Source organism: Phyllobates terribilis, unplaced genomic scaffold (assembly GCF_046119375.1).
Source record: "Phyllobates terribilis strain yellow unplaced genomic scaffold, ASM4611937v1 Scaffold_3__8_contigs__length_932513732, whole genome shotgun sequence".
NCBI classification, from domain to species: Eukaryota; Metazoa; Chordata; class Amphibia; order Anura; family Dendrobatidae; genus Phyllobates; species Phyllobates terribilis.
In genome coordinates this window covers 702,543,114-702,569,411 of record NW_027362763.1, presented here as the reverse complement: position 1 = coordinate 702,569,411, position 26,298 = coordinate 702,543,114, and the positions used below count along the sequence as shown (strand labels likewise).

The window sequence follows — 26,298 nt, the reverse complement described above, 5'->3', positions numbered from 1 at the left end:
TTATTGACCGCCCTGGATCACGGACCGGGTCAAAGCCACTGTGACATCTCCCCTAGCAACGACCGGCCCGGCTGCCGAGTACCCCACGGCCCAGGGGGCGCGGCATACATATACCAGGATGAGGGACATATATACAGTGCCTACAAGTAGCATTCAACCCCCTGCAGATTTAGCTGGTTTGATAAGATGCAAATAAGTTAGAGCCTTCAAACTGCAAACGAGAGTAGGTTTTATGAACAGAAGCATAAATCTTACAAACCAAAAAGTTATGTTGCTCAGTTGAATTTTATTAAATTTTAAACATAAAAGTGTGGGTCAATTATTATACAACCCCTAAGTTTAATATTTTGTGGAATAACCCTTGTTTGCAATTACAGCTAATAATCGTCTTTTATAAGACCTGATCAGGCCGGCACAGGTCTGTGGAGTTATCTTGGCCCACTCCTCCATGCAGATCTTCTCCAAGTTATCTAGGTTCTTTGGGTGTCTCATGTGGACTTTATTCTTGAGCTCCTTCCACAAGTTTTCAATTGGGTTAAGGTCAGGAGACTGACTAGGCCACTCCAACACCTTGACTTTTTCCCTATTGAACCAGGCCTTGGTTTTCTTGGCTGTGTGCTTTGGGTCGTTGTCTTGTTGGAAGATGAAATTACGACCCATCTTAAGATCCTTGATGGAGGAGCGGAGGTTCTTGGCCAAAATTTCCAGGTAGGCCGTGCTATCCATCTTCCCATGGATGCGGACCAGATGGCCAGGCCCCTTGGCAGAGAAACAGCCCCACAGCATGATGCTGCCACCACCATGCTTGACTGTAGGGATGGTATTCTTGGGGTCGCATGCAGTGCCATCCAGTCTCCAAACGTCACGTGTGTGGTTGGCACCAAGGATATCGATCTTGGTCTCATCAGACCATAGAACCTTGAACCAGTCTGTCTCAGAGTCCTCCAAGTGATCATGAGCAAACTGTAGACGAGCCTTGACATGACGCTTTGAAAGTAAAGGTACCTTACGGGCTCGTCTGGAACGGAGACCATTGCGGTGGAGTACGTTACTTATGGTATTGACTGAAACCAATGTCCCCACTGCCATGAGATCTTCCCGGAGCTCCTTCCTTGTTGTCCTTGGGTTAGCCTTGACTCTTCGGACAAGCCTGGCCTCGGCACGGGAGGACACTTTCAAAGGCTGTCCTGGCCGTGGAAGGCTAACAGTAGTTCCATAAGCCTTCCACTTACGGATGATGCTCCCAACAGTGGAGACAGGTAGGCCCAACTCCTTGGAAAGGGTTTTGTACCCTTTGCCAGCCTTGTGACCCTCCACGATCTTGTCTCTGATGGCCTTGGAATGCTCCTTTGTCTTTCCCATGTTGACCATGTCTGAGTGCTGTTCACAACTTTGGGGAGGGTCTTAAATAGTCAGAAAAGGCTGGCAAAAGAGATCTTTAATCCACACATGTGAAGCTCATTATTCTTGGTGCCTGAACTACTTCTTAATACTTTAGGGGGACCAAATAGAATTCTTGTGGTTTGAGGGGTTGAATAATAAATGTCACTCTGAATTAACTTTTTACGTTTTAAAAAAAAAAAAAAAAAAATTTGCTGGAGTGCATTTCCCACTTCCAGGCTGATCTACAGTACAAATGTCACAATGCCAAGTTAATTCCGCATGTGTCAACCAGCTAAATCTGCAGGGGGTTGAATACTACTTGTAGGCACTGTATATAAACACTGCTCAAAAAAATAACGGGAACACTGAAATAACCCATCCTAGATCTGAATGAATGAAATATTCTCATTGAATACTTTGTTCTGTACAAACTTGAATGTGCTGACAACAAAATCACACAAAAATCATCAATGGAAATCAAATTTATTAACCAATGGAGGCCTGGATTTGGAGTCACCCCCAAAATTAAAGTGGAAAAACGCACTACAGGCTGATCCAACTTTGATGTAATGTCCTTAAAACAAGTCAAAATGAGGCTCAGTATTGTGTGTGGCCTCCACGTGCCTGTATGACCTCCCTACAACACCTGGGCATGCTCCTGATGAGGTTGCGGATGGTCTCCTGTGGGATTTCCTCCCAGTCCTGGACTAAAGCATCCGCCAACTCCTGGACAGTCTGTGGTGCAACGTGACGTTGGAGGATGGAGCGAGACATGATGTCCCAGATGTGCTCAATCGGATTCAGGTCTGGGGAACGGGCGGGCCAGTCCATAGCTTCAATGCCTTCATCTTGCAGGAACTGCTGACACACTCCAGCCACATGAGGTCTGGCATTGTCCTGCATTAGGAGGAACCCAGGGCCAACCGCACCAGCATATGGTCTCACAAGGGGTCTGAGGATCTCATCTCGGTACCTAATGACAGTCAGGCTACCTCTGGCGAGCACATGGAGGGCTGTGCGGCCCTCCAAAGAAATGCCACCCCCACACCATTACTGACCCACTGCCAAACCGGTCATGCTGAAGGATGTTGCAGGCAGCAGATCGCTCTCCACGGCGTTTCCAGACTCTGTCATGTCTGTCACATGTGCTCAGTGTGAACCTGCTTTCATCTGTGAAGAGCACAGGGCACCAGTGGCGACTTTGCCAATCCTGGTGTTCTGTGGCAAATGCCAAGCGTCCTGCACGGTGTTGGGCTATGAGCACAACCCCCATCTGTGGACGTTGGGCCCTCATACCACCCTCATGGAGTCAGTTTCTAACCGTTTGTGCAGACGCATGCACATTTGTGGCCTGCTGGAGGTCATTTTGCAGGGCTCTGGCAGTGCTGCTCCTGTTCCTCCTTGCACAAAGGCGGAGTTAGCGGTCCTGCTGCTGGGTTGTTGCCCTCCTACGGCCCCCTCCATGTCTCCTGGTGTACTGGCCTGTCTCCTGGTAGCGCCTCCAGCCTCTGGACACTACGCTGACAGACACAGCAAACATTCTTGCCACAGCTCGCATTGATGTGCCATCCTGGATGAGCTGCACTACCTGAGCAACTTCTGTGGGTTGTAGAGTCCGTCTCATGCTACCACGAGTGTGAAAGCACAACCAACATTCAAAAGTGACCAAAACATCAGCCAGAAAGCATTTGTACTGAGATGTGGTCTGTGGTCCCCACCTGCAGAATCACTCCTTTATTGAGGGTGTCTTGATAATTGTCAATAATTTCCATCTATTGTCTATTCCATTTGCACAACAGCATGTGAAATTGATTGTCAATCAGTGTTGCTTCCTAAGTGGACAGTTTAATTTCATAGAACTTTGATTTACTTGGAGTTATATTCTGTTGTTTAAGTGTTCCCTTTATTTTTTGAGCAGTGTATATAGACATATAGCAGGATGGGGGATATATATACCGGGATAGGGCCCAGCAAAAGGGACATATATGCCAGGATGGGGTCAGGATGAGGGACATATATACCAGGATGGAAGACATATGCAGTGAAGGAAATAATTATTTGATCCCTTGCTGTTTTTGTAAGTTTGCCCACTGACAAAGACATGAACAGTCTATAATTTTAAGGGTAGGTTAATTTTAACAGTAAGAGATAGAATATCCCCAAAAAATGAAGAAAATCACATTGTATAAATTAGATAATTTTTTTTGCATTTTGCAGTGAGAAATAAGTATTTGATCCCTCTGGCAAACAACACTTAATACTTGGTGGCAAAACCCTTGTTGGCAAGCACAGCAGTCAGACGTTGTTTGTAGTTGATGGATGAGGGTTGCGCACATGTCAGGAGGAGTTTTGGTCCTCTCCTTTTGCAGATCATCTCTAAATCATTCAGATTTTGAGACTGTCGCTTGGCAACTCAAAATTCAACTCCCTCTATAAGTTTTCTATTTGATTAAGGTCTGGAGACTGGCGTGGCCACTCCATGACCTTATTGTGCTTCTTTTTGAGCCATTCCTTTGTTGCCTTGGCTGTATGTTTTGTGTCATTGTCTTGCTGGAAGACCCAGCCATGACCCATTTTTAATGTCCTGGCGGAGGGAAGGAAGTTGTCACTCAGGATTTTATGGTACATGGCTCCATCCATTCTCCCATTTATGTGGTGAAGTAGTCCTGTGCCCTTAGCAGAGAAACACCCCCAAAACATAATGTTTCCACCTCCATGCTTGACAGTGGGGACGGTGTTCTTTGGGTCATAGGCAGCATTTTTCTTCCTCCAAACACGTCGAGTTGAGTTAATGCCAAAGAGCTCAATTTTTGTCTCTTCTGACCACAGCACCTTCTCCCAATAACTCACAGAATCATCCAGGTGTTCATTGGCAAACAACAGACGGGCCTGCACATGTGCCTTCTTGAGCTGGGGGACCTTGCGGGCACTGCAGGATTTTAAACCTTTAAGGCGTAATGTGTTACCAATAGTTTTCTTGGTGTCTGTGGCCCCAGCTGCCTTGAGCTCATTAACAAGTTCCTCCGTGTAGTTTTAGGCTGATCTCTCACCTTCCTCATGATCAAGGATACCCCACGGGGTTAGATTTTGCATGGTGCCCCAGATCGATGTCGATTGACAGTCATTTTGTATTTCTTCCATTTTCTTACTATTGTACCAACAGTTGTCTCCTTCTCGCCCAGCGTCTTTCTTATGGTTTTGTAGCCCATTCCAGCTTTGTCCAGGTCTATGATCTTGTCCCTGACATCCTTAGAAAGCTCTTTGGTCTTGCCCATGTTGTAGAGCTTAGAGTCTGACTGATTAATTGAGTCTGGGAACAGGAGTCTTTTATACAGGTGACTATGTAGGACAGCTGTCTTTAATGCAGGTAACGAGTTGATTAGGAGCGTCTAACTGGTCTGTAGGAGCCAGAACTCATAATGGTTTGTAGGGGATCAAATACTTATTTCTCTCTGCAAAATGCAAATAAATTTGTCTACTTTATACACTGTGATTTTCTTGATTTTTTTGGGGGGGATATTCAATTTCTCAAAGTTAAAATTAACCTACCCTGAAAATTATAGACTGTTCATGTCTTTGTCAGTGGGCAAACTTACAAAAATAGCAAGGGATCAAATACTTATTTCCTTCACTGTATATGTACACATATACCAGGACGGGGGGTATATATACCAGGATGGTGTCAGGGTGAGGGATATATATACCAGGATGGAGACCATATATATATATATATATATATATATATATATATATATATATATATATATATATATATATATATATACATACCAGGATGGAGAAAATCCCTTTAAAGTGACCTGTCATTGAGTAGAATTAATTGGGATAAAGCCTCCAAATTGACAATAAGGTGCCTAGAAAATAACCATATTCCTGGCTAGTGAAGCCTCTCCTGGTACCTAGCAGACACGAGCTGGTATCTGCTTTGTATATATATATGCCAGGCACGATCCTAGGAGATATCAGAGCTGGCGCTGTTACAATGTGTCACCAAACTATTCAGCTATTTTCCTGTTTTATTATCTTGTTTACTGACTCTGTAATTTCGTGTTATGAATTGAGCCCGTTACAAGGAAACAATAACGGGGCCGGGCGGGAATTGCAGGGATTTGACGCATCATTACACATCTTTAGCTGTACGCAGCACGAGGCTAATTAATCACCCCGTATCTGACACCGGGCGAGCCCAGATATGACCATTGTTATTATATATGGATTATTCTACTGATTTAATCCTCCAGCTGGTGCAAAACTACAAGTCCCAGCACATCCAGGCAGTAGGTTTACACAGCACGACATTTTTCCAATGACTGGAGATCACGAATATATAGAGGACGGGAGAACATATTACGGATGGGCAGTCGAATGGGTTATTGCAAATTTAAAACCTGACAGTATAAATATTCATATTTATAAAACAGGTTCCCTCAAAGGTTTTTTTCTTATGTAAATGTAGCACCCTGAGGATTCGGCTGCTACAGGGGTATTGCACCTCAACCCAGAGGTGTGATATTCCACTCCCGGGCAAGGATGGAGTGTGGATCTGAGCTCGGTAGGCTGCATGCACTACATACATCCCATTTCCGAGGAACAGACCGACGGTACTCCCACTTAGAAATGTGCAGGTACGACCGAGTCTGTTCCTGGCTGGAGTGGGAGGGGGGTGGTACATCCCAAGTAGTGTAGGGGCAGATAGGGGGAGCAGCCTGGGTAAAGATAGGAGCTCATTGGGTGCTGGTCACCTGAGCTCACACATAGAGGGTGTATATAAGGTGGGCACCAACTAAGAACAGGGTCAGATGCAGAGAACAAGTCAGTTGGAGACAGCAAGACAGCTGCAGAGGAGCAGACAGCAAGCAGAGAGAGGAAGTCAGCCTGCAGCAAGGGAGAAGTGAGACCCTGAGTGAGAGAGGAGCAGAGAAGGAGTACCCAGAGGGGAAAACAGAGAGGACCCAAGAACCCAAATAAAAGCACCGGGTGAGGAGTCGGCATCAGGGTACCGGAACCCAAGCTGGTGGGGGTAAAAACATTCCCCAGCCAGAGACCGGAGACCGTGGGCAGCGTTTGCCACGGTCACCCACCACATCCACCCCGAAGGCACACCACATGAAGGGTCAGGGAACCCAAGGCCAAGGGTGTCCCAACAGAAGGCCCGAGGGAGCTGGACCTAGGTGGATCACTGGTGGGGACGGCCAGAGAACGGGACAGAAGGAGAGCTCAGGGCCACGCTCCGGACTTGTTTGGGGGTTGGCTGGATCCAGGACCTGGTGGACGCAGCACGGCTCGGGTGGTCACTAGCAGCTGGAGTGACCCGTACAACATCTGCAGTAAGTAAACACCCTTAACTGCACAACCCGACTCTGTCTTCATTGCCGTCTGCACTGCACCACCACAACCCCCATCCTCTGCACCTGTCCTCCCTGAGGCTATACCCCTCCCGTTGGGGGTTATCCCACCAAGCTGCGCACCCACCATCAGCCTCAGCGGACCCTGCTGCAGCGGCGGCCACAGTGACCGCATCACAACGGGTGGCGTAGTCGACACAAAAGAACTCTTAATAACATCTGTAGGACTGCCACATAACACTGAGTTTGACGCCCTGGGCACGGGCCGGGTCACAGCCGCTCGGAGACTACAACCCCCCATCTGATCCGGTGCCGGGTATTCCCCTCAAAAAGGAATATGTCCCAGGGGGCGCGTCAACTTTGGCGTAGTCGGCAGGATTACGTGCCCGCAACACCCGGGTACTGCGTGCCTGAAGAAAAGTGCAAGTTTACCTCAGAAAGAAGTCTCCCGCCGGTTCCGGAGGGTCCACGCCATCGGACCCCATCACAGGTCGTTTCCCGCCGATTGTCCGCCATTTCCAGCTTGTTCCCGCCATCTGCAGAGTTTCCCGCCACTGGGCGACGCTTCCCGCCAAATCCGAAGATTTCCCGCCTTGGAAGAGCAGCGGACGCCATTATGGGCGTGCCAAAGGAGGGCAAGAGGCCGCCTCCCATCGTGGGCCAGGACAGAAAATGGCGCCAAAAGTGGAAACCGCCCCCACCAACAGAGACTGTGATGCTGGAGGTGTCTGTCAGCGTGAAAGAACTCCCCCTGGAGCTGACAGTCACCGAGTTGCCCTGGGACCGCCCTCGAAGTGGGAGGAGACGAAAGAAAAGAACAAAGATGGGTGCCGCCTGGAGCAGTCTGGAGCGAGCGCACCCGGAGGCAAGAAGTCTAACGAAGAGTAGCGGAGGAGCTTACCCGGATATGGAGAGAAAGCAGAACAGCACCGGCCCGCTGGCCAGGAGTCTGCTAAAGACCGAGGAAGGAGAGCAGAGCAGCACCGGCCCGCTGGCCAGGAGCCTGCTGGAAGAAGAGCAGAGCAGCACCGACCCGTTGGTCAGGAGCCTGCTGGACACCACGACCCCACTAGGCCTAGTGGAGGTCCTTGCACAGCTCCCCCGAGACCGGGAGTGTGCACAGACTGCCCTGGAGGGCCTCGCACGGAGGATGGCCCGGGTACAGCGCGAGATATTGGCGGAATGGAGCCGGGAGATGGCCCAGCAAGCTGAAACCAAGACGCAAGCTGAAACCAAGACCCGGAGCACGCCAGCCGAGATGAGGAAGGAGACCGCCTCTGAGGATGGCGCGGGAGGACCCAAGGCCGGAGACGGCGCCGAGGAGGGAGCCGAACGCATGGAGGCAGGTAAAGGGGACGCCTATACCCCAAGCCGAGACGCCGCTTACCTGCCCCAGCTCCCCGTCGCAGAGCCCGAAAGTCCCCCTGCTGTGCCCGAAAACGCCATGTCACCGACGCAGACTAGGCCCCAACCGGAAGCCGCCGCCGCGACCCCTGTGACGTCACACGCCTCGACCCCGAGCGTGACCAAGCAGGAAGTACCACCAGCCTGGTCGCAGGGCCTAGAATACCCGGGCGTCGCATCACCAACAGCGCCCCCTACCTCCGCGGAGCCTCCGGCCTGGTCGCAAGGCCAGGTAGCCCAGGGCGCCGCCGTCCTAACGGTGCCCTTCACCTTCCAGGTGCCCCAGGCCTGGCCGCAAGGCCTGGGCAACCCGGGCGCCACCACCACCGCGCCCGCGCCCGTAAAACCAAGGGTGCCGCGTCTGGGAGAGGACTTGTTTGCCCAGCACACGTGGCCGGACGGGCAGCCTTTCATCTGGCCCCAGAAGTATTACGAACTGGAGCACCAGAGGAGGGTTGGGGCCATGTGTGCACCCCTGATTCCGGCTCCGAAGCCCGTAATAAGGATCTCGCCCCCGCTAGCGGAAGCGCAGTTTGAGTGGGACCCCACCGGAGAAGATCTAATGGGGTTCACTCAGGAAACCAGGGCGGCTGCAGCGGAGCGTGCTGAGTGCTGCCGCCAACAGCTCGAGGAGTTTGCGAGGGAGCGGAGAGAGAGGCGGGTCCGGGAACAGCAAGCTCAAGTGAGGAGCGCGGAGCAGAAGAGCCGGACCAGGAGGGACCCCCGTGCAGCGCATTGTCCCCGCACCATCGGGACAGTGATAAAGTTCAACCAGCAGCACGGGTGGGGCTTCATTAGAGACAACAACACCCCCGGCGACGTCTTTGTCATGCGCAGAGATGTGGAGTCCCATCTGCCGGAGGGGCACAGAGGTCGTGACCTCTACATCGGAGACGAGGTCACCTTTACCCGGCACAAGTGTGCCAAGGGACCTTACGCCCTCCACGTACACCGCCTGACGGAGGAGGAGTTGCGGTGCGAGGAGGAGGAGCAAGAGGACCCGGACGGGTCTGAAGTTACCACCAGCAAAAAGCAAAGAGCAGGAGGAAGACGCCGTTGAGTGCGGCAGAGCAGTGATGTAAATAGTTACCCGACCGGGTACCAAAGAAACTGTTGATACTTATATATAGTCCCCGTTGGGACCAGCTGAGTGAACTGTTTGCCCGTTAACCCCTTAATCCCACAGGCTGAGGACTGTGAGCAGCCATTCCCTTCCCTCTACCTGGCCGAGGACTGAGAGCGGCCAACTTCCCCTGTATATAGTTGCGCTTCCTAAAGCGCCCCCTACCGGTTTTATAGGAAAACCAGTTTTTCTAAGAGACTGTCGCACTTTTCCCGGACACACGTTGCACAGTGTCCGGAGGAGGAACCTGAAACAAGAGACGACGAGAATGTTTATATGAAAAGTTTTATATATATATAATGTTTTATAGGTTTTATTATGTTTATATGAAAAAAAAAAAAAAATTGTATGTTTTGGTGTTGTTTTATGTCTTACAGCCCGAGGACGTGCTGTGATTTACCAGGGGGGAATGTAGCACCCTGAGGATTCGGCTGCTACAGGGGTATTGCACCTCAACCCAGAGGTGTGATATTCCACTCCCGGGCAAGGATGGAGTGTGGATCTGAGCTCGGTAGGCTGCATGCACTACATACATCCCATTTCCGAGGAACAGACCGACGGTACTCCCACTTAGAAATGTGCAGGTACGACCGAGTCTGTTCCTGGCTGGAGTGGGAGGGGGGTGGTACATCCCAAGTAGTATAGGGGCAGATAGGGGGAGCAGCCTGGGTAAAGATAGGAGCTCATTGGGTGCTGGTCACCTGAGCTCACACATAGAGGGTGTATATAAGGTGGGCACCAACTAAGAACAGGGTCAGATGCAGAGAACAAGTCAGTTGGAGACAGCAAGACAGCTGCAGAGGAGCAGACAGCAAGCAGAGAGAGGAAGTCAGCCTGCAGCAAGGGAGAAGTGAGACCCTGAGTGAGAGAGGAGCAGAGAAGGAGTACCCAGAGGGGAAAACAGAGAGGACCCAAGAACCCAAATAAAAGCACCGGGTGAGGAGTCGGCATCAGGGTACCGGAACCCAAGCTGGTGGGGGTAAAAACATTCCCCAGCCAGAGACCGGAGACCGTGGGCAGCGTTTGCCACGGTCACCCACCACATCCACCCCGAAGGCACACCACATGAAGGGTCAGGGAACCCAAGGCCAAGGGTGTCCCAACAGAAGGCCCGAGGGAGCTGGACCTAGGTGGATCACTGGTGGGGACGGCCAGAGAACGGGACAGAAGGAGAGCTCAGGGCCACGCTCCGGACTTGTTTGGGGGTTGGCTGGATCCAGGACCTGGTGGACGCAGCACGGCTCGGGTGGTCACTAGCAGCTGGAGTGACCCGTACAACATCTGCAGTAAGTAAACACCCTTAACTGCACAACCCGACTCTGTCTTCATTGCCGTCTGCACTGCACCACCACAACCCCCATCCTCTGCACCTGTCCTCCCTGAGGCTATACCCCTCCCGTTGGGGGTTATCCCACCAAGCTGCGCACCCACCATCAGCCTCAGCGGACCCTGCTGCAGCGGCGGCCACAGTGACCGCATCACAACGGGTGGCGTAGTCGACACAAAAGAACTCTTAATAACATCTGTAGGACTGCCACATAACACTGAGTTTGACGCCCTGGGCACGGGCCGGGTCACAGCCGCTCGGAGACTACAACCCCCCATCTGATCCGGTGCCGGGTATTCCCCTCAAAAAGGAATATGTCCCAGGGGGCGCGTCATAAATACATGTAATTTTGACCAAAAAAATATTTTTGTAAACGAGATTAATCAAAAACTATTCACTGTTTGCCTTCTATAGCCACTGTCTATTGCTGACTGCAGAATGAGTTAACTGAAAATCTATCAGTGAACTCATTCTGATGATTCAATGGGAAACTTCACTAATCCTATCTGTCTTTTTCTGAGCTCCTTGCAGCTGATTTATGACCACAGACCACATCAAAGTTGAATGTACTATACAAGCAGTGAGATTATGGATTCTTTACTGGATGAGCAGTGAGATTATGGATTCTTTACTGGATGAGCAGTAATATGGATTCTTTACTGTTCGAGCAGTGAGATTATGGTTTCTTCACTGTATAAACAGTCAGATTATGAATTCCTTACTGGATGAGCTGTAATATTATGGATTCTTTACTGTACAAGCAGTGAGATTATGGATTCTTTACTGTACAAGCAGTGAGATTATAGATTCTTAACGGTAAGAGCAGTGAAACTATGAAACTCTCTACCTCACGATGTTGTAATGATCGATTCATTAAACAAGTACAAGGAGGCCTGGATGTATTCTTGATAAATATAATATTACAGGTAAAGGGCACTAGATTCTGTGATGGGACGTTCATCCAGGGAACTAGTCTGATGCCGCATGTAGAGTCTGGAAGTTTCCCTCTAAATTCTAGAGACACCTGAGTAGACGTTAACCAGGACCGGCTGCAGGTCATTCTGGGGTAATGTCAGGTCTTCTTATTAACCGCGTATCCAAAATTTTTGACCTGCAGAGAATCATTACAGCTCGATATTTGTGAGTCGTCGTCTTTTGTGCATTTTTGTATTTTTCTCCTTTTCTATCAGTACATTGGGGCTGTACAATAATCAGGGATACAATGGAGGAGAGACGCCACAGCACAAAGCAGAGAAATCTGAGCGGATGGTGGAGGAGATTATGGACAATGAATGATTTATGGACCTCTTATGTGATTTCTTCTTGTATGCGCTCTAAATGCATTACGGGAATAATAGTCTATTATACATGGCAGTTATCTACTCGTGTACGTAACACAGGACAGAAAACCGTCCATTAATACCTTCTTTTATCACGTAATGGAGATAATGTTATTTGCAGAGATCGGGGAAGATTTATGAAACGGAATGAAAAACTGCTTATGTTGCCCACAGCAACCAATCAAAGTGCAGCTTTCACTTCTTATAATGCTTAAGAAAAATGAAAGCTGTGTTGCGATTGGTTGGCACGCCACTTTCATAAATCTCTTTTCTATAACAGTGTCAGCAGCAGACCCTCTACCCCATAACAATGTATCATGACCACATTTTTTGCTTCAATATATTTTTTCTATTTTCCCTCCTCTAAAACTTAGGTGGGTCTTATAGTCCGAAAACATATGGTATCTGTCTATCTCATATCTATGTATCTATCTATCTATCTATCTATCTATCTATCTATCTATCTATCTATCTATCTCTCTCATATCTGTCTATCTATCTATCTATCTATCTATCATCTATCTATTATCTATATATCAATCTATTTGTCTCATATCACAGGATCATAGAATGGTAGAGTTGGAAGGGACCTACTGGGTCATCTGGTCCAACCCCCTGCTCAAAGCAGGATTCACTAAACCATCTCAGACAGATGTCTGTCCAGCCTCTGTTTGAAGACTTCCATTGAAGGAGAACTCACCACTAGAGATGAGCGTTGTTCTACTCGAACTGTTCGCCAATCTCAAAGTTTTGGGCGGTGTTCGAGCCGTTCGGCGAACACGAACAATTTGAGAAAAATTCGGCTGTTCGAGGTTATGTTCGATAACTGTTCGTGCACCAAAATCATAACTGGATTTTTTCTCAGTAATGATGAAAATTAATGTTAATACGCAGTTTGAGTGTACAGCGGGGTGGGGGGAGGGGCAGGGGATGGATCTCTGCAGGAATAATGAAGATCTCCATTTTTTTTTTCTCTTTCCCGCATTTGCAGTGGGGAGGTGCAATCTGTCAGCCTATCAGCAGCGCACACACGGAGCGAAGTGCTGTTTTTCACACAAGCAAGGGCATGTGTGATTGGCAGTGTATGTCACATGTCCTTGCCCTATAAGACCCAGCCATTTTCCCCGTCGCCACCATTTTCTCACTGCTGCAGCTGCGTGTTAGACGGCACCGCTGTTGCTGTGTGCGCTATACCTTGTTAATTTCAAGCCAATTTTCGCACAAATCTACAGATAGCTTGGGAGTAGGGAATAGTTGTGATTGCAGTCCTTTTAAGGACTAGGTTACAGCATTTCCTACGACTTTTCCCAGGGAGGTCTGTGCTCTTAAATAGATAGGTTGTGGGAGTAAAGACTAATTGTAATTGCAGTCCTTTTCAGGACTAGGTTACATCAGTTCCTATCAGTTTTTGCCAGGCAGGTCTGTGCCAGTGCTGTGCAAGTTTTTTTCACAGCATTTGGCTGAATCTAGCAAAGCTAATCCTTTTTGGCCTATTGCAGAGTGTGTTAGTCAGTGGAGTAGCCTATCTGTGTTGCAAGGTACACCACCTGTGTATAGAATACCATTTTTTTTACTGCACCTAGTGAAGTAAAATCTTTTGGGCATAGCATCATTCTATTAGTCCATCTATACAGACCTCCATCAGGTTGCAAACTGAATATAATTTTTTGTCTGCATCTAGCTCTGAAAAAATATTGGGCTTCTAGCTGTGTGTGGGACTTGTTGTATTAGTCCATCTATACTGACCTCCATCAGGTTGCAAACTGAATATATTTTTTTCTGCATCTACCTCTGAAAAAATATTGGGCTTCAAGCTGTGTGTGGGACTTGTTCTATTAATCCATCTATACAGACCTCCATCAGGTTGCAGACTGAATATATTTTTTTCTGCATCTACCTCTGAAAAAATATTGGGCTTCTAGCTGTGTGTGGGACTTGTTGTATTAGTCCATCTATACTGACCTCAATCAGGTTGCAAATTAAAAATAATTTTTATCTGCATCTAGCTCTGAAAAAATATTTGGCCTTCTAGCAGTGTGTGGGACTTTCTCTATTAGTCCATCTATACTGACCTCCATCAGGTTGCAAATTGAATATAATTTTTATCTGCATCTAGCTCTGAAAAAATATTTGGCCTTCTAGCAGTGTGTGGGACTTTCTCTATTAGTCCATCTATACTGACCTCCATCAGGTTGCAAATTAAAAATAATTTTTATCTGCATCTACCTCTGAAAAAATATTTGGGCTTCTAGCTGTGTGTGGGACTTGTTCTATTAGTCCATCTATACTGACCTCCATCAGGTTGCAAATTGAATATAATTTTTTTCTGCATCTAACCCAGCCAATAGTTTTGGCCTAATACCACAGTTTGGCCACTCAGCTCTGCTCGGTTCCCATCCATTGTTTTTTTGTGCAAACAACTCCAGAGTTGTGAATTAGTTAACCACCAAAATGAGTGGAAAAAGGCCTGCTGCTGGTGGAAAGGGGAATAGGCATGTTGGGAAGGGGGAAAAAGGTTGTGTCCGTGGGGTAGGTGTTAAAGCAACAGTAACATCTGCAGAAGAAAGACCATCTTCCAGCCAAACTAAAATGTCTACTTCTTTTAGCGGACAATGTGATAAGATCCCTTTCTTACGGCCACGCCAATCGCTACAAATTCCAGATGAGGCACAAAAACAGCAGGTGCTTCAACGGATATCAAGTGCTCCTTTAAGTGGGCTCTCCTCCACATCAACTTCAACATCACAAATACTCCAGTCCTCAAAGGTGTCACCCCAATCGCACTTGCTTCCTCACAGCTCCCAAATCTCCAGCTGCCCGTCTGAGTATGAGGTAGAACAGATGGTTGAGTCTGCAGAGCTGTTTACTCATACTATAGCCTGGGAATCAGAGGTCGACTCCAGCGCTTCTGTGAATCCAGACGAGGAAATGATCTGCACTGATGCCCAGAATCTTTATGAGTCGGATCCAGGACCAGACGCAGAAGGTTCTAACCATAATGTAGACCCTCATTCCCAAACTGTAACTCCTGTTGGTGGAGACAATGAGGAAGACGATGATAAGACTCAAATACCTGATTGGAGCGACAACTTTAGTTTTTTGTCAGGGCAGGAACAGGTTGGCTCTGAGGACGACGGGTGTGATAACGCACAGGGTGATGATGATGAGGTTGGAGATCCCACTTACTGTCAACCCACAGTCAGCCAAGAGATGAGGTCAGCAGAGGAGGTGGAGGAAGATGCTAGTGACGACGAGGTCAGGTTGCGCCTTCCTGAACAGAGACGTAGTACTGGAAGCACGTCAACAACTGCATCCTCAAACACAACTCTGCCTCTCACCACAAGTCGTGGTGGCTCTTCAGGTCGCATGGGTGCTAAGCCTTGCATAGCCTGGGCATTTTTTCAGATCGATAAAGATGACCCAACTCGTGTTATCTGTAACATTTGTCAGCAAAAGCTAAGTAGAGGCCAAAAAATACATAGTTTGAGTACTTCATGCATGAACCGGCACATGGACATGAAGCATAAGTTGCAGTGGGAAGCTCACTGTGCTACAATGCGGCCTAGCCGGCCGGGCCAACCACCGTCTGCCATATCTTGTGCATCCGCGGCCTCTTCATCCTCTGTGACTGGGGGGACAGCAGTCACACCTGTTTTGGGGCGCAGACCTGCCACCTCTTTACCCGCAACAGCCAGCGTGATTGGCAGGTCATCATTTTCTTTGGAGGTGGTAACACCAGCTGGTGTTGAGCGCTGTCCGACATCGATAGCACCACCTTTGGATCAAGGCAACCTAACATGTCCGCCTGCATCTTCCTCACAGACCGGCAGTTTGCCGGGGACACCCTTATCAACCCCGTCTAAGCACAATAGCCAGCCCTCGGTCCCTCAGATGTGGACAAGTAAAAGACCATTTCCTCCTAGCCATGAGAAAGCTAAGAGGTTGAATTTCACCATCTGCAAGCTCTTGGCTACAGAAATGCTGCCTTTCCGCCTGGTGGACACAGAGGATTTTCGAGACCTTATGTCCGTCGCAGTGCCCCAGTACCAGATGCCCAGTCGGCACTACTTCTCAAAGAAAGGTGTGCCTGCTCTCCACCAGCATGTCGCACACAACATCACCGCTTCTTTGAGAAACTCTGTGTGTGACAGGGTGCATTTCACCACAGACACTTGGACGAGTAGGCATGGACAGGGGCGTTACATGTCGCTGACTGGGCACTGGGTAACTATGGTGACAGCAGGACAAGGGGCTGCTGTCCAAGTCTTGCCGTCCCCACGAGTTGTGCGTCAATCCTCTTTATGTCAAAGTTCCTCCACTGCTTCTGCCTCCTCAACCTCCTCTCGGTCTTCCACCTGCACCCAAAGCCTGTCTGGTCATGCCACAAGCTTTCTAACTGCGCAGAAGGGATCCTGCACACCTCCTTACTATGCTGGCAGTAGGGCTCAACGTCATCAGGCGGTTTTCACATTGAAATGTCTGGGAAATGTGAGTCACACAGCTGAGGAGTTGTGGTCAGCTCTGGAGAACCAATTTCATGAATGGTTGTCTCCACTGGACCTGAAACCAGGGAAGGCCGTGTGCGACAATGCTGCAAACCTGGGTGCGGCCCTTCGCCGGGGCAATGTCACGCACGTGCCTTGTATGGCTCACGTGTTGAACCTGGTTGTCCAGCAATTTTTAGCCCACTATCCCAGACTAGATGGCCTTCTGCAGAGGGCACGGTCGCTGTGTGCTCACTTCCGCCGTTCGCATCCCGCAGCTCAGCGACTTACATCTCTACAGAAGTCGTTGGGCCTGCCACTTCACCGGCTAAAATGCGATGTGCCTACCCGGTGGAATTCAACTCTGCACATGTTGCAGCGACTGTGGCTGCACCGACAAGCCCTGGTGCAATACGTTCTGACGTATAGCCTGGGCCAACGATATCCAGAGGTGGGGCAAATCACGCTGGAGGAGTGGTCTCAGATCAGGGACCTATGCACCCTTCTGCACAGTTTTGAAATGGCGACGAAGATGTTTAGTGCTGACGATGCCATTATCAGCATGACTATTCCGGTGATTTACATGCTGGAGCACATGTTAAACAGAATTCGGAGTCAGGTGGTGGCACAAGAGGAGGTGGAGGAAGTAGAGGAGGAGGAGTTGTATGCGGAAGGGCTAACATCTGCAAGGTCCAGACGGTCGGCAGCACCAAGGCGGCAGGCATGTGAGGGTGGGGTAGATGGTTTTACCAGGGTGCATGGTAGCAGCCAAACTAGTGAGGAAGGTGCAGGAGCCCAGGAAGAAGTGGAGGACGAACTGATGGAAGACTCATCAGATGAGGGAGACCTTGATCACATTTCTGTTGTGCGAGGTTGGGGGGAGAGGACAGAGGAAGGAAGCATGATTGTTACCTCGCCACCAACACAACAGGGACTTGGTGCTCCTGGATGCGCAACACACATGAGTGCCTTCTTGCTGCACTACCTGCAACATGACCCTCGAATTGTGAGAATTAGAAATAATCCTGACTACTGGGTTGCCACACTGTTAGATCCCCGGTACAAAAGTAAATTTGCAGAAATTATTCCTGCCATAGAAAGGGATGCACGCATGCAGGAGTATCAGCAGAGACTGTTGCAGAATCTTACATGTGCTTTTCCACAAAATACCAGTGGTGCACGTAGTGAATCTCACAGTTCCAACTTGCCAACCGTGGGACCGTCAAGTGTTCAGCACTCAAACCGTAACAGAACCACAGTATCTGCTGGTAACATCAATTTTGCGGAATCATTTCACCACTTTTTTAGCCCATCCTTTGCAAGGCCACAGGAGACAAGAAGTCTGACACATAGTCAACGCCTAGAGACGATGGTACAGGAGTATCTCCAAGTAAACATTGAAGCCATGACTGTGTCACTGGACCCTTGCTCTTTTTGGGCTTCCAATCTGGATAAATGGCCGGAGCTAGCCACTTACGCCTTGGAGATCTTGTCATGCCCCGCAGCCAGCGTTCTGTCTGAACGTGTGTTCAGCGCTGGTGGTGGTGTGCTGACAGATAAGCGCACGCGGCTCTCCACTGATAATGTAGACAGACTCACGTTCATAAAGATGAACAAATCATGGATCCGAAACGACTTTTCTACCCCTGTGTCATCCTGGGGAGAGTAAAAGCTTGATGATTGGTTAAAATCACCCTACCAACCGTTTTAAGCTTTCAAATTACTAATCATGTTTATCTGTATCTTGGCTGGAAAATAATTTGGGCTTTGTAGCAGTGTGCAGCACTGATTCTATTAGGCCATCTATAACAAGCTCCACCAGATTTAAAATTACTAATCATGTTTATCTGTATCTTGACTGGAAAATAATTTGGGCTTTGTAGCAGTGTGCAGCACTGATCCTATTAGGCCATCTATACTAAAGCTTCACCAGATTTAAAATTAATAATAATTTTTAGCTGCATCTAGCCCGGAAAATAATTTTGGGGCTCCGAGATGCGCAAGACACATAAGTGCCTTCTTGCTGCACTACCTGCAGCATGACCCTCATATTGTCAGAATTCGAAGTAATCATGACTACTGGGTTGCCACACTCTTAGATCCCCCAAACTTTTCGATCAACCTTTTCATTTTAATAAAGACCAAAAAAATGGTCATTTTTGAAATTATAAGCATTAGCAGGTTGTTAGAAACTGAAATCAAACAGTTTTCAACTCAAAAATTTATTGTAGGTGATGTTACATTTTCACATAGGACCCCTTGTTCGAAAGGAGCTTCTGAACTCTCTCGTCCATTGAATTTGTCAGGTTTTGGATGGTTTCTGCTTCAGTTGTTTTGCATGAGGACAGAATACCCTCCCAGAGCTGTTGCTTAGATGTGAACTGCCTCCCGCCATCATAGACACTCCTTTTAATGATGCTCCAAAGGTTCTGAATGGGGTAGAGGTCAGGGGAGTATGGGGGTCACACCATAAGTTTGTCACCTTTTATGCCCATATCAGCCAGAGATGCAGATGTTTTATGTGCAGCATGAGATGGTGCATTATCATGCAAAAAAATGATCTTGCTGTGAAATACACGGTTCTTCTTCTTGAACCATGGCAGGAAGTGCTGTTTGAGAAAATCCACATACATTACGGAGTTCATCTTTAGCGCCTTCAGGGATCCTAAAGAGGCCGACAATCTCTCTCCCCATGATTCCAGCCCAAAACATTACTGCACCTCCTCCTTGTTGGCGCTGTAGCCGTGTATGCGTGGGGTGTCCATCAACCAGCCATCCTCCACTCCATCCATCTGGACCATCGAGCGCTGCACGGCACTCATCCGTGAACAAAACAGTTTTGAAATCAGTCTTCATGTAATGTTTGGCCCACTGGAGCCGTTTCTGCTTGTGTGAAGTGGATAGAGGAGGTCGACAGGATGGCGTATGCACAGCTGCAAACCTCTGAAGGACCCTGCATCTTGTTGTTCGGGGGACGTTGGAGGCACCAGCAGCTTCAAAAACTTGTCTGCTGCTATGACAAGGCTTTTTTGCCGCTGCTCTTTCAACCTGACGTAATTGCCTGTAGGAAAGAGTCCTCAATTTGCCCTTATCAGCACGCACACGTGTGTACTGTGAATCAGCTACATACTTCTTGATTGCCAAGACACTTCATCCTGATCATCGCACAATGTTGATTGTAGTCATGCCTTGACCTAAACACGCCACAATTTGTTGCTTCTCAGCAGCCGACACATCCTTTTTCTTTCCCATTTTGGCAGAAAATGTAGGCTGCTTAATAATGTGAGACAGCCTTCTTAAGTAGTCTTGCCTTTCATTGGACACACCTGCCAAACTAATTAGCACAGGTGTCTGCAATTGCTTACAGTGATATAAAGAGCCCTGACACACATCACCATCAATGAGTTTAACTGACAAACAAACAAATTCTTCCCTTATCACTCCTAAACACTTTTTGCATAATAATTTGGAACACAGTGTACATGTGCTTTTCCACAAAACACCAGTGGTTCACGTAGTGAATCTTACAGTTCTAACTTGCCAACCGTGGTCTGTATGGAGTTGTTCAATAAAGGGCCCAAAATTAAGATAACATAGATGGGAGAGGTCTCTATGAATAGGAATTCCTAAGTATTTGATACCCTGTGAGGGCCAGGCAAAGGGAAAGTTGGACTGGATGGAATCCTATATGGATTTGGGGAGGGAGACATCGAGGGCCTCAGACTTCGCTGCATTGATTTTAAAATTTGACCATGTAACAAAGTGATCTATTTCAGCCATAACAGCATGGATGGATATATGTGATTGAGTGATATATACTAGGACATCATCAGCAAATAGAGAGCACTTGTACTCGGTGCCTCCCACCTCAATCCACCTAATATTGGGGTTATGGCGAATTGATGAGAGCAGGTGCTCCGTCACTAGGATGTATAAGAGAGGGGACAGAGAACATCCCTGCCTTGTCCCATTGGTGATTGTGAAAGGTGATGAAAATGTTCTGACGCGCCCCCTGGGTCTTGGGACACCCGGAGCCGGACCCTTTTTGGTGGATGCTGGTGGTTGTAGTCTCCGTGGCGGCGACCCGGTTCCGTGGCTCAGGGCGGTCAAACCAGTGGTGGAACTATTTATGTGGTTTTGATGTTTAAATGTCCGACTACGCCACCCGTGGATTGCGGTCAGAGTGAACCGCCGCTCCAGGGCAGACCGCTGAGGCTGGTGTTGTGGGTGCAGCAGAGCGTAGCATAACTCCCCACGGGAGGAGTATAGCCTCAGGGCAGTGTATGCGGAGGATGGGGGTGATGGTGCAGGGCAGCAGCAGTAACGACACGGAGTCAGTGATGCAGTCCAGGGCCTTTACTCACAGTTCTTATTATCCAGACCACGTCTGCAGGTAACGGCTGCCCACGTCGTACTGTGCTCACCAGGTGAGGGGCTCAGACAACTCCCAGATAACTTTGGAGCGCTTCACAGGACCCCCTTTGTGTGTCCTTTGTCTGGCCTTTCTTACCAACCCTTCTGTCCAGCTGCCTCGGGCCTCCTCTTGGTAAACTTGGCGCCAGTTTCCCTGACCCTATGTGGTGCCTTCCTAGCGGGTGTAGCAAGGGGCTGCGCCACATAAAATGTCACAGCCTCCTGTTTCTAGCTGAGGGTCGTTTCCTGCCTCCACTAGTTTCGGGGACCGGTCTCCCCCTTTGGCCTGACCCCTCCACGCAGGTGGATTCGGGCGTGCGGTGGCGACTCGCCCGTCCGCACCCCTGGGATCCCTTCGTTCCTCGTTCCTGGAGCCTTCTCCGCTCCTCTTCCTTCCTTCTCCCTCTTCCAGGCCTGGGCCTCTGTTACTAGGCCCGCCTCCGGAGCAGAGCTCATGCAGAGCCCCTGCTCCCTGCCACTTCTGCTCAGACTTCTCTGCACTGAACTAAGATGGTGCCCACCTTTTATACTCCGTTCTCAATGCACCCAGGAACTGCTTCCTCCCTGCTCCTGCACTACAGGGTTCCCCTTCCTCAGTGTTCCCTCCCCCCACTCCAGCCAGGGACAGGGACTGTCGTGCCCATCTCAGGGGCATATTGGTCGCCCTGCCCCACGGCAATGTGGTGTAATGCATGCAGGTGTCGGGTCCTGATCCACACTACATCCTTACCTGAGAGTGAGATATCACACCTCTGGGTGAGGTGCAATACCTCTGTAGCAACCGAGCCCTCAGGGTGCTACAGTTCCATTTATCTTCAGCCTAGGTGACGTATTGCGATACAGGGCCGTGATTTTGGCTATAAAAGGGTCCCCTAGACCCCTACCCCAAGCTTTTTAAGAGAATCATATATGGCGTGCCAGGAGACTCTATGGAATGCTTTCTCAGCATCCAACGAGAGTATCTAATTACAAATTTTTAACTGCATCTAGCCCAGGAAATACTTTGTGCCTAGTAGCAGTGTCTGCTAGTCAGCGGATTATCCCGGCTATTAAGCAAGCTACACCACTGTAATTTTGACACTTAATTTTTTCAAAGGAAATGCTTCGGGACCACGGGATACTCAGTGAAGAGCATCAGGAGGCACCCCAAGGCATAGGGGCTGGGACTGGCAGTAGGATGCCTTGCGGTGGACAGCCGAGCTCGATCCTTATAAAAGCTTTTTAACTGCAGCAGCTTTAGTGGACGCTACTGGAGCTGGAATTACGCGGCTGCTGGCATGAGACTTGCCCTCCAATAGATCCTTGTAAATGGATTTAAAGTGTATTCATTCAAATTAGAGAGACAATTTAAATTAAAAAGCTTAGAGCTGCCTCCACCACAGGGGGGCTCGCTCGACCCACCAGCGGACAGGCACCAGTATTGGGAGAGGGGGGCTGGCCGTCAGGGTTCACCGCGGCTCTGGCACAAACCCGGCGACGCGGAGGTGGCACGGGCAAGAGCGGACTGAACGTGTCGGCTTCTCACTTTTTGGATTTTAGAAGGGCATGACATGCCTATATCTGTGTCTCCCCCTCCTTTTACTCCTCCACCTCTTTTCTTTTCGCATGACTATATGTACTTGTCACTTTTCCATGTGTTAGTTGTGTCTTCTGAGCAGTTTGTCAGCTTTTGGACACCTTTGAAGGTGTTTTCTATGTGTTTCTATGTGTTTTTGTTTGCCTGCCATTGGTTTTAACGGTGTTCGAAGGTGTTCGACGAACAGTTCGGCGAACAGTTCGGCGAACACACGGGTGTTCGACGAACCGAACCGAACTCGAACACTACGGGGGTGGCTCAACACTACTCACCACCTCTTGTGGCAGCCTGTTTCTCACTATCAAAAAGATATCTATCCATCTATCTATCTATGTATGTATTAACATTTCTATAAAATGTATCCATATAATATATCTATAAGTCTAATTAAGAGGTTAGTGGAAAACACTCGTGTTGAGTCACAATAAATAGTAGGGTAACACAGGGGTCAGTATTGGGCCCTCTTCATTTTAACATACATATTCATTAATGACCTTGTAGAAAATATACAAAGTAGAATTTCAATATTTGCAGATTACCAAACTTTGCAAAATACTATCCATCTACCTTTACCTCAATACCTTTGCACCTTTTTGTTGTCATCTAAGTATTGGGATGATGAGTCATTCTCTTAAAGGGAACCAGTCACGTGAATTAAACACTATTAACCTGCAGATATGGAGTTAATCTGTAGGCTAATAGCGTTATGAACCTGCCCGGCCATCTGCACTTTGAGCCCAGCTGCTGGCAAGAAATTAACTTTATTTTTCCGGCAGCGTTTCGGAGTTTAGTCACAGGGCAGTGCCAGTGCGCGTTCAGTTACCGCTCTGTACATGCCGAGCAGCTACTGTAACCATGCCCCCAGTACTGACTGACGGCGCGCTCAGTATTTGGGCTGTCAGTCCGTTCTGGGGGTGTGATTACAGCCGCTGCTCTCCATGCACAGAGCGGTAACTGAACCCGCGTGACTGAGTGCCGAACGCTGCAGGGAGGAATAAAGTGGGGTCACTGGGCAAGTTCAGAACACTAGTAACCTGCAGATTAACCCCATTTCTGCTGTTTCTTTTCACGTAACAGGTTCCCTTTAATTAACTGTACTAAGAAGATGAAAAAGTAATATCATCACTACTCACTTGTAGTTTTTCGCCATGTTCCACTGATTTTCTGCCCTCTGCAGCAAAAATTAAAATAATAAAACATTTTCTTAAATGATGTCTGTTTTTTTCTCTCATTTAGCATTTGGAATCAATCATTAAAAAAAAATCTTAAAAGTTCATAATAGTAATGACTTTCGATTATTTGTCATATATACATCCTTTATAAGGGTGTATACTGGAATAATTTACCTTCTCCAAATTCTAATAATCATTTTCCTTCTCACGGTCCATGGGATCTCATTTATAAAAGGGTTGTATAGAATTCTAAAAATAAGAAAAAAAAAAAACAGCACCACTCTTGTAGTTTGGTTATGTCTGGTATTGCAGCTCAGACATGATTGTCAGAATGGGAAATTGAAAGTGATAACTTGTTTTACCTGGACAACCCCTTTACCTCATTAACGGGTGCAAAATCTGGTAAAGGATTGATATAACTCAAGTCCATGGTGATAACCATCACAATTGTGTTCCAGTGTCTAAAACTAACATAACATTTTGCATCTTATTGAAAGGAATGGTGCAAATAGAGCAAAAGAGCAAAAATAAAAGCATTTTTTAATTTGTGCTAAATACATCAAACATTATGCAACATTTTGATGGATTTGGTGCAAAATCTGGCAACAAGGAAAGCAAGAGGCTACTGCGGCCCCGAGAAGCAAGTCGCAAAAATTCCTACGCGGTTGGACTTTTTGTGGCTTGCTGATCATGTTCGCAGAATCCTGTACTGGGCTACAATGCTGCACTGACACATTTGGCAGCGCAACAGGTTTAATAGCCAAAGTTGCCATGTAACCCCAGCTTTATAAAAAAAAGAAAGGGATTTACGTTTCTTAACGAAGTAAGGAAGAGGAAAACCTCCAGTGCATGAACTGTTTACATACACAATGCAGTGATAAAAAGTTATAAAACAATTAAATGGAATCTGTCAGCAGATCTATATGTAATTTGAAAGCAGCATGATGTAGGGACCGAGACCCTGATTCCAGGGATGTATCACTCAGCAGTTGTGATACAATCCCAGTTTTCTCTGCTGCAGATCTAGCAGAGCTCAGAATGCTGAGCTGTGTATAACCCCACCCACACCACTGATTGTATATTAACAGAAAGTGGCCAATCAGTGGTTGGGGGTGTAGTTGGACTAGGAGGCACTAAACATCTAGTCCTATAGTGATAATCTCTTGCTGATAAAACGCTGACTGTATTGAAAAAGCAAAACACACCCCAGTAAGTGACATCACTGGAATCAGGGTCTCTGTCCCTACATCATACTGCTCTCAGGTTACATAGCAAAAACCTGCTGACAGATTCCCTTTAAAGAATTGGAATCTCTACTGTCACATACTCCAGAGTAAAGCACATGTATCCAATCTTTCTATTATATTACTTCTATCTTTCTATTAATGGTTAATATACTTACTGATCGTGGTGTGAGATTAATTTTTTTCATTGGCAAATGCACATCTTCCATTGACCTACGGTAATTAATAGTATTGCACAGAATCAGGGTCTATTACTGACATTTATGCTCTTACATCATTTATACATAGAGTCAAGAGGCAGCAATTTTACAACATTTCTAAAAAAAAATTTAGATTTGAGAGTCCTCAGTGGTTGATACCTTTTAATAGCTAACCGAAAAGATGGTAACAAATTGCAAGCTTTCGAGACTACTCAGGCCTCTTTATCAGGCTAGTATAACACAAAATCTGAAGAGTCACATATTTATACACAGTAAGACACAAAAATAATGCAATAGGTAAGACAGGTGATGAAAAGCAGAGTTATTATGGAAGAGATAAACAGTTCTGGCTATAAATATTTTAGCAGTTAATAGATAAGGAGTGTGAAGGTTTTATTGTCCTGTGACTAGGTCCAGTGTTATGATGGCTTTACAAGTCTGAGGGGCACATTCCTTAGATGATGTAGAATGACATAAATCCATGCGACACATTCATTCCTGCTCTTTTATGCTGTGATCAGGGGAACAAAAATGCTTGGCTACAGGTAGATCTATTCTTTTTTTTTTTATTGTGTGGCGATGATGATTCATCCTTGTCCTAAGTTTTTGCCCTGTCTCCCCTACATAAAGACCCCCAGCTGGACATTTGGTACATATAATTAAGTACACTACGTTAGATGTGATACAGCTGAACGTACCTGGGATCTTATAGTCCTGATGTGAATTGGGAATCTTTATCTTGTCTGTGGTCGTTCTAAACGGACAGGTTTTACATTTTTTTCTGGTTGCAAGGAAAGGTACCTGTAGCTGGAGGAGATGACAGGGAACTTCTGACAATGATGCTTCTTAGATTTGGGGGCTGCCTGAAACACAAGTGGGGTGTCTGGAAATATGGATTGTAATCGGGCATCTTTTTGTAGTAAGGGTTGTAGTTTCCGTGCTGCTCTTCCTAGCGCCTCCAGATTTGGATTGTAGATGACTACTAAAGGCACCTGGTAACTTTCTTGTTTGGTTTTGTAATGTAGGAGATGATTCCTTGATATTCTGGTGGCTCTTGTAATCTGATTCTCAATTGTTCTTGGATGGTAGCCCTGATTCAAAAAGGTCTTTCTGAGGCCATCAAGGTGTTTGTCTCTATCCATGGGGTTGGAACATATCCGATTGTATCTCATGGCTTGGCTGTAGACAATAGAGTTTTTTATGTGTTTTGGATGGAAACTGTACCATTTAAGGCAGGGGTCTCAAACACGCGGACCGCGGGCCGCATGC

At 47.6% G+C, this 26,298-nt stretch overlaps 1 protein-coding gene across 4 annotated transcripts in view; it reads right to left on the bottom strand.

Annotated features, from left to right (window-relative positions):
* The window catches only part of LOC141257430 (spermatogenesis-associated protein 7 homolog), a 418,618-nt gene that overhangs the window by 48,936 nt on the left and 343,384 nt on the right, over positions 1-26,298 (bottom strand). For all 4 annotated transcript variants that reach the window (XM_073671954.1, XM_073671953.1, XM_073671955.1 and 1 more), the window contains 2 exons: positions 24,988-25,042; positions 23,547-23,584 (listed from right to left, as the gene is read on the bottom strand). In XM_073671954.1, coding sequence (XP_073528055.1) covers positions 23,547-23,584; positions 24,988-25,042 — 93 coding nt within the window. The remainder of the gene's footprint in view (positions 1-23,546; positions 23,585-24,987; positions 25,043-26,298) is intronic.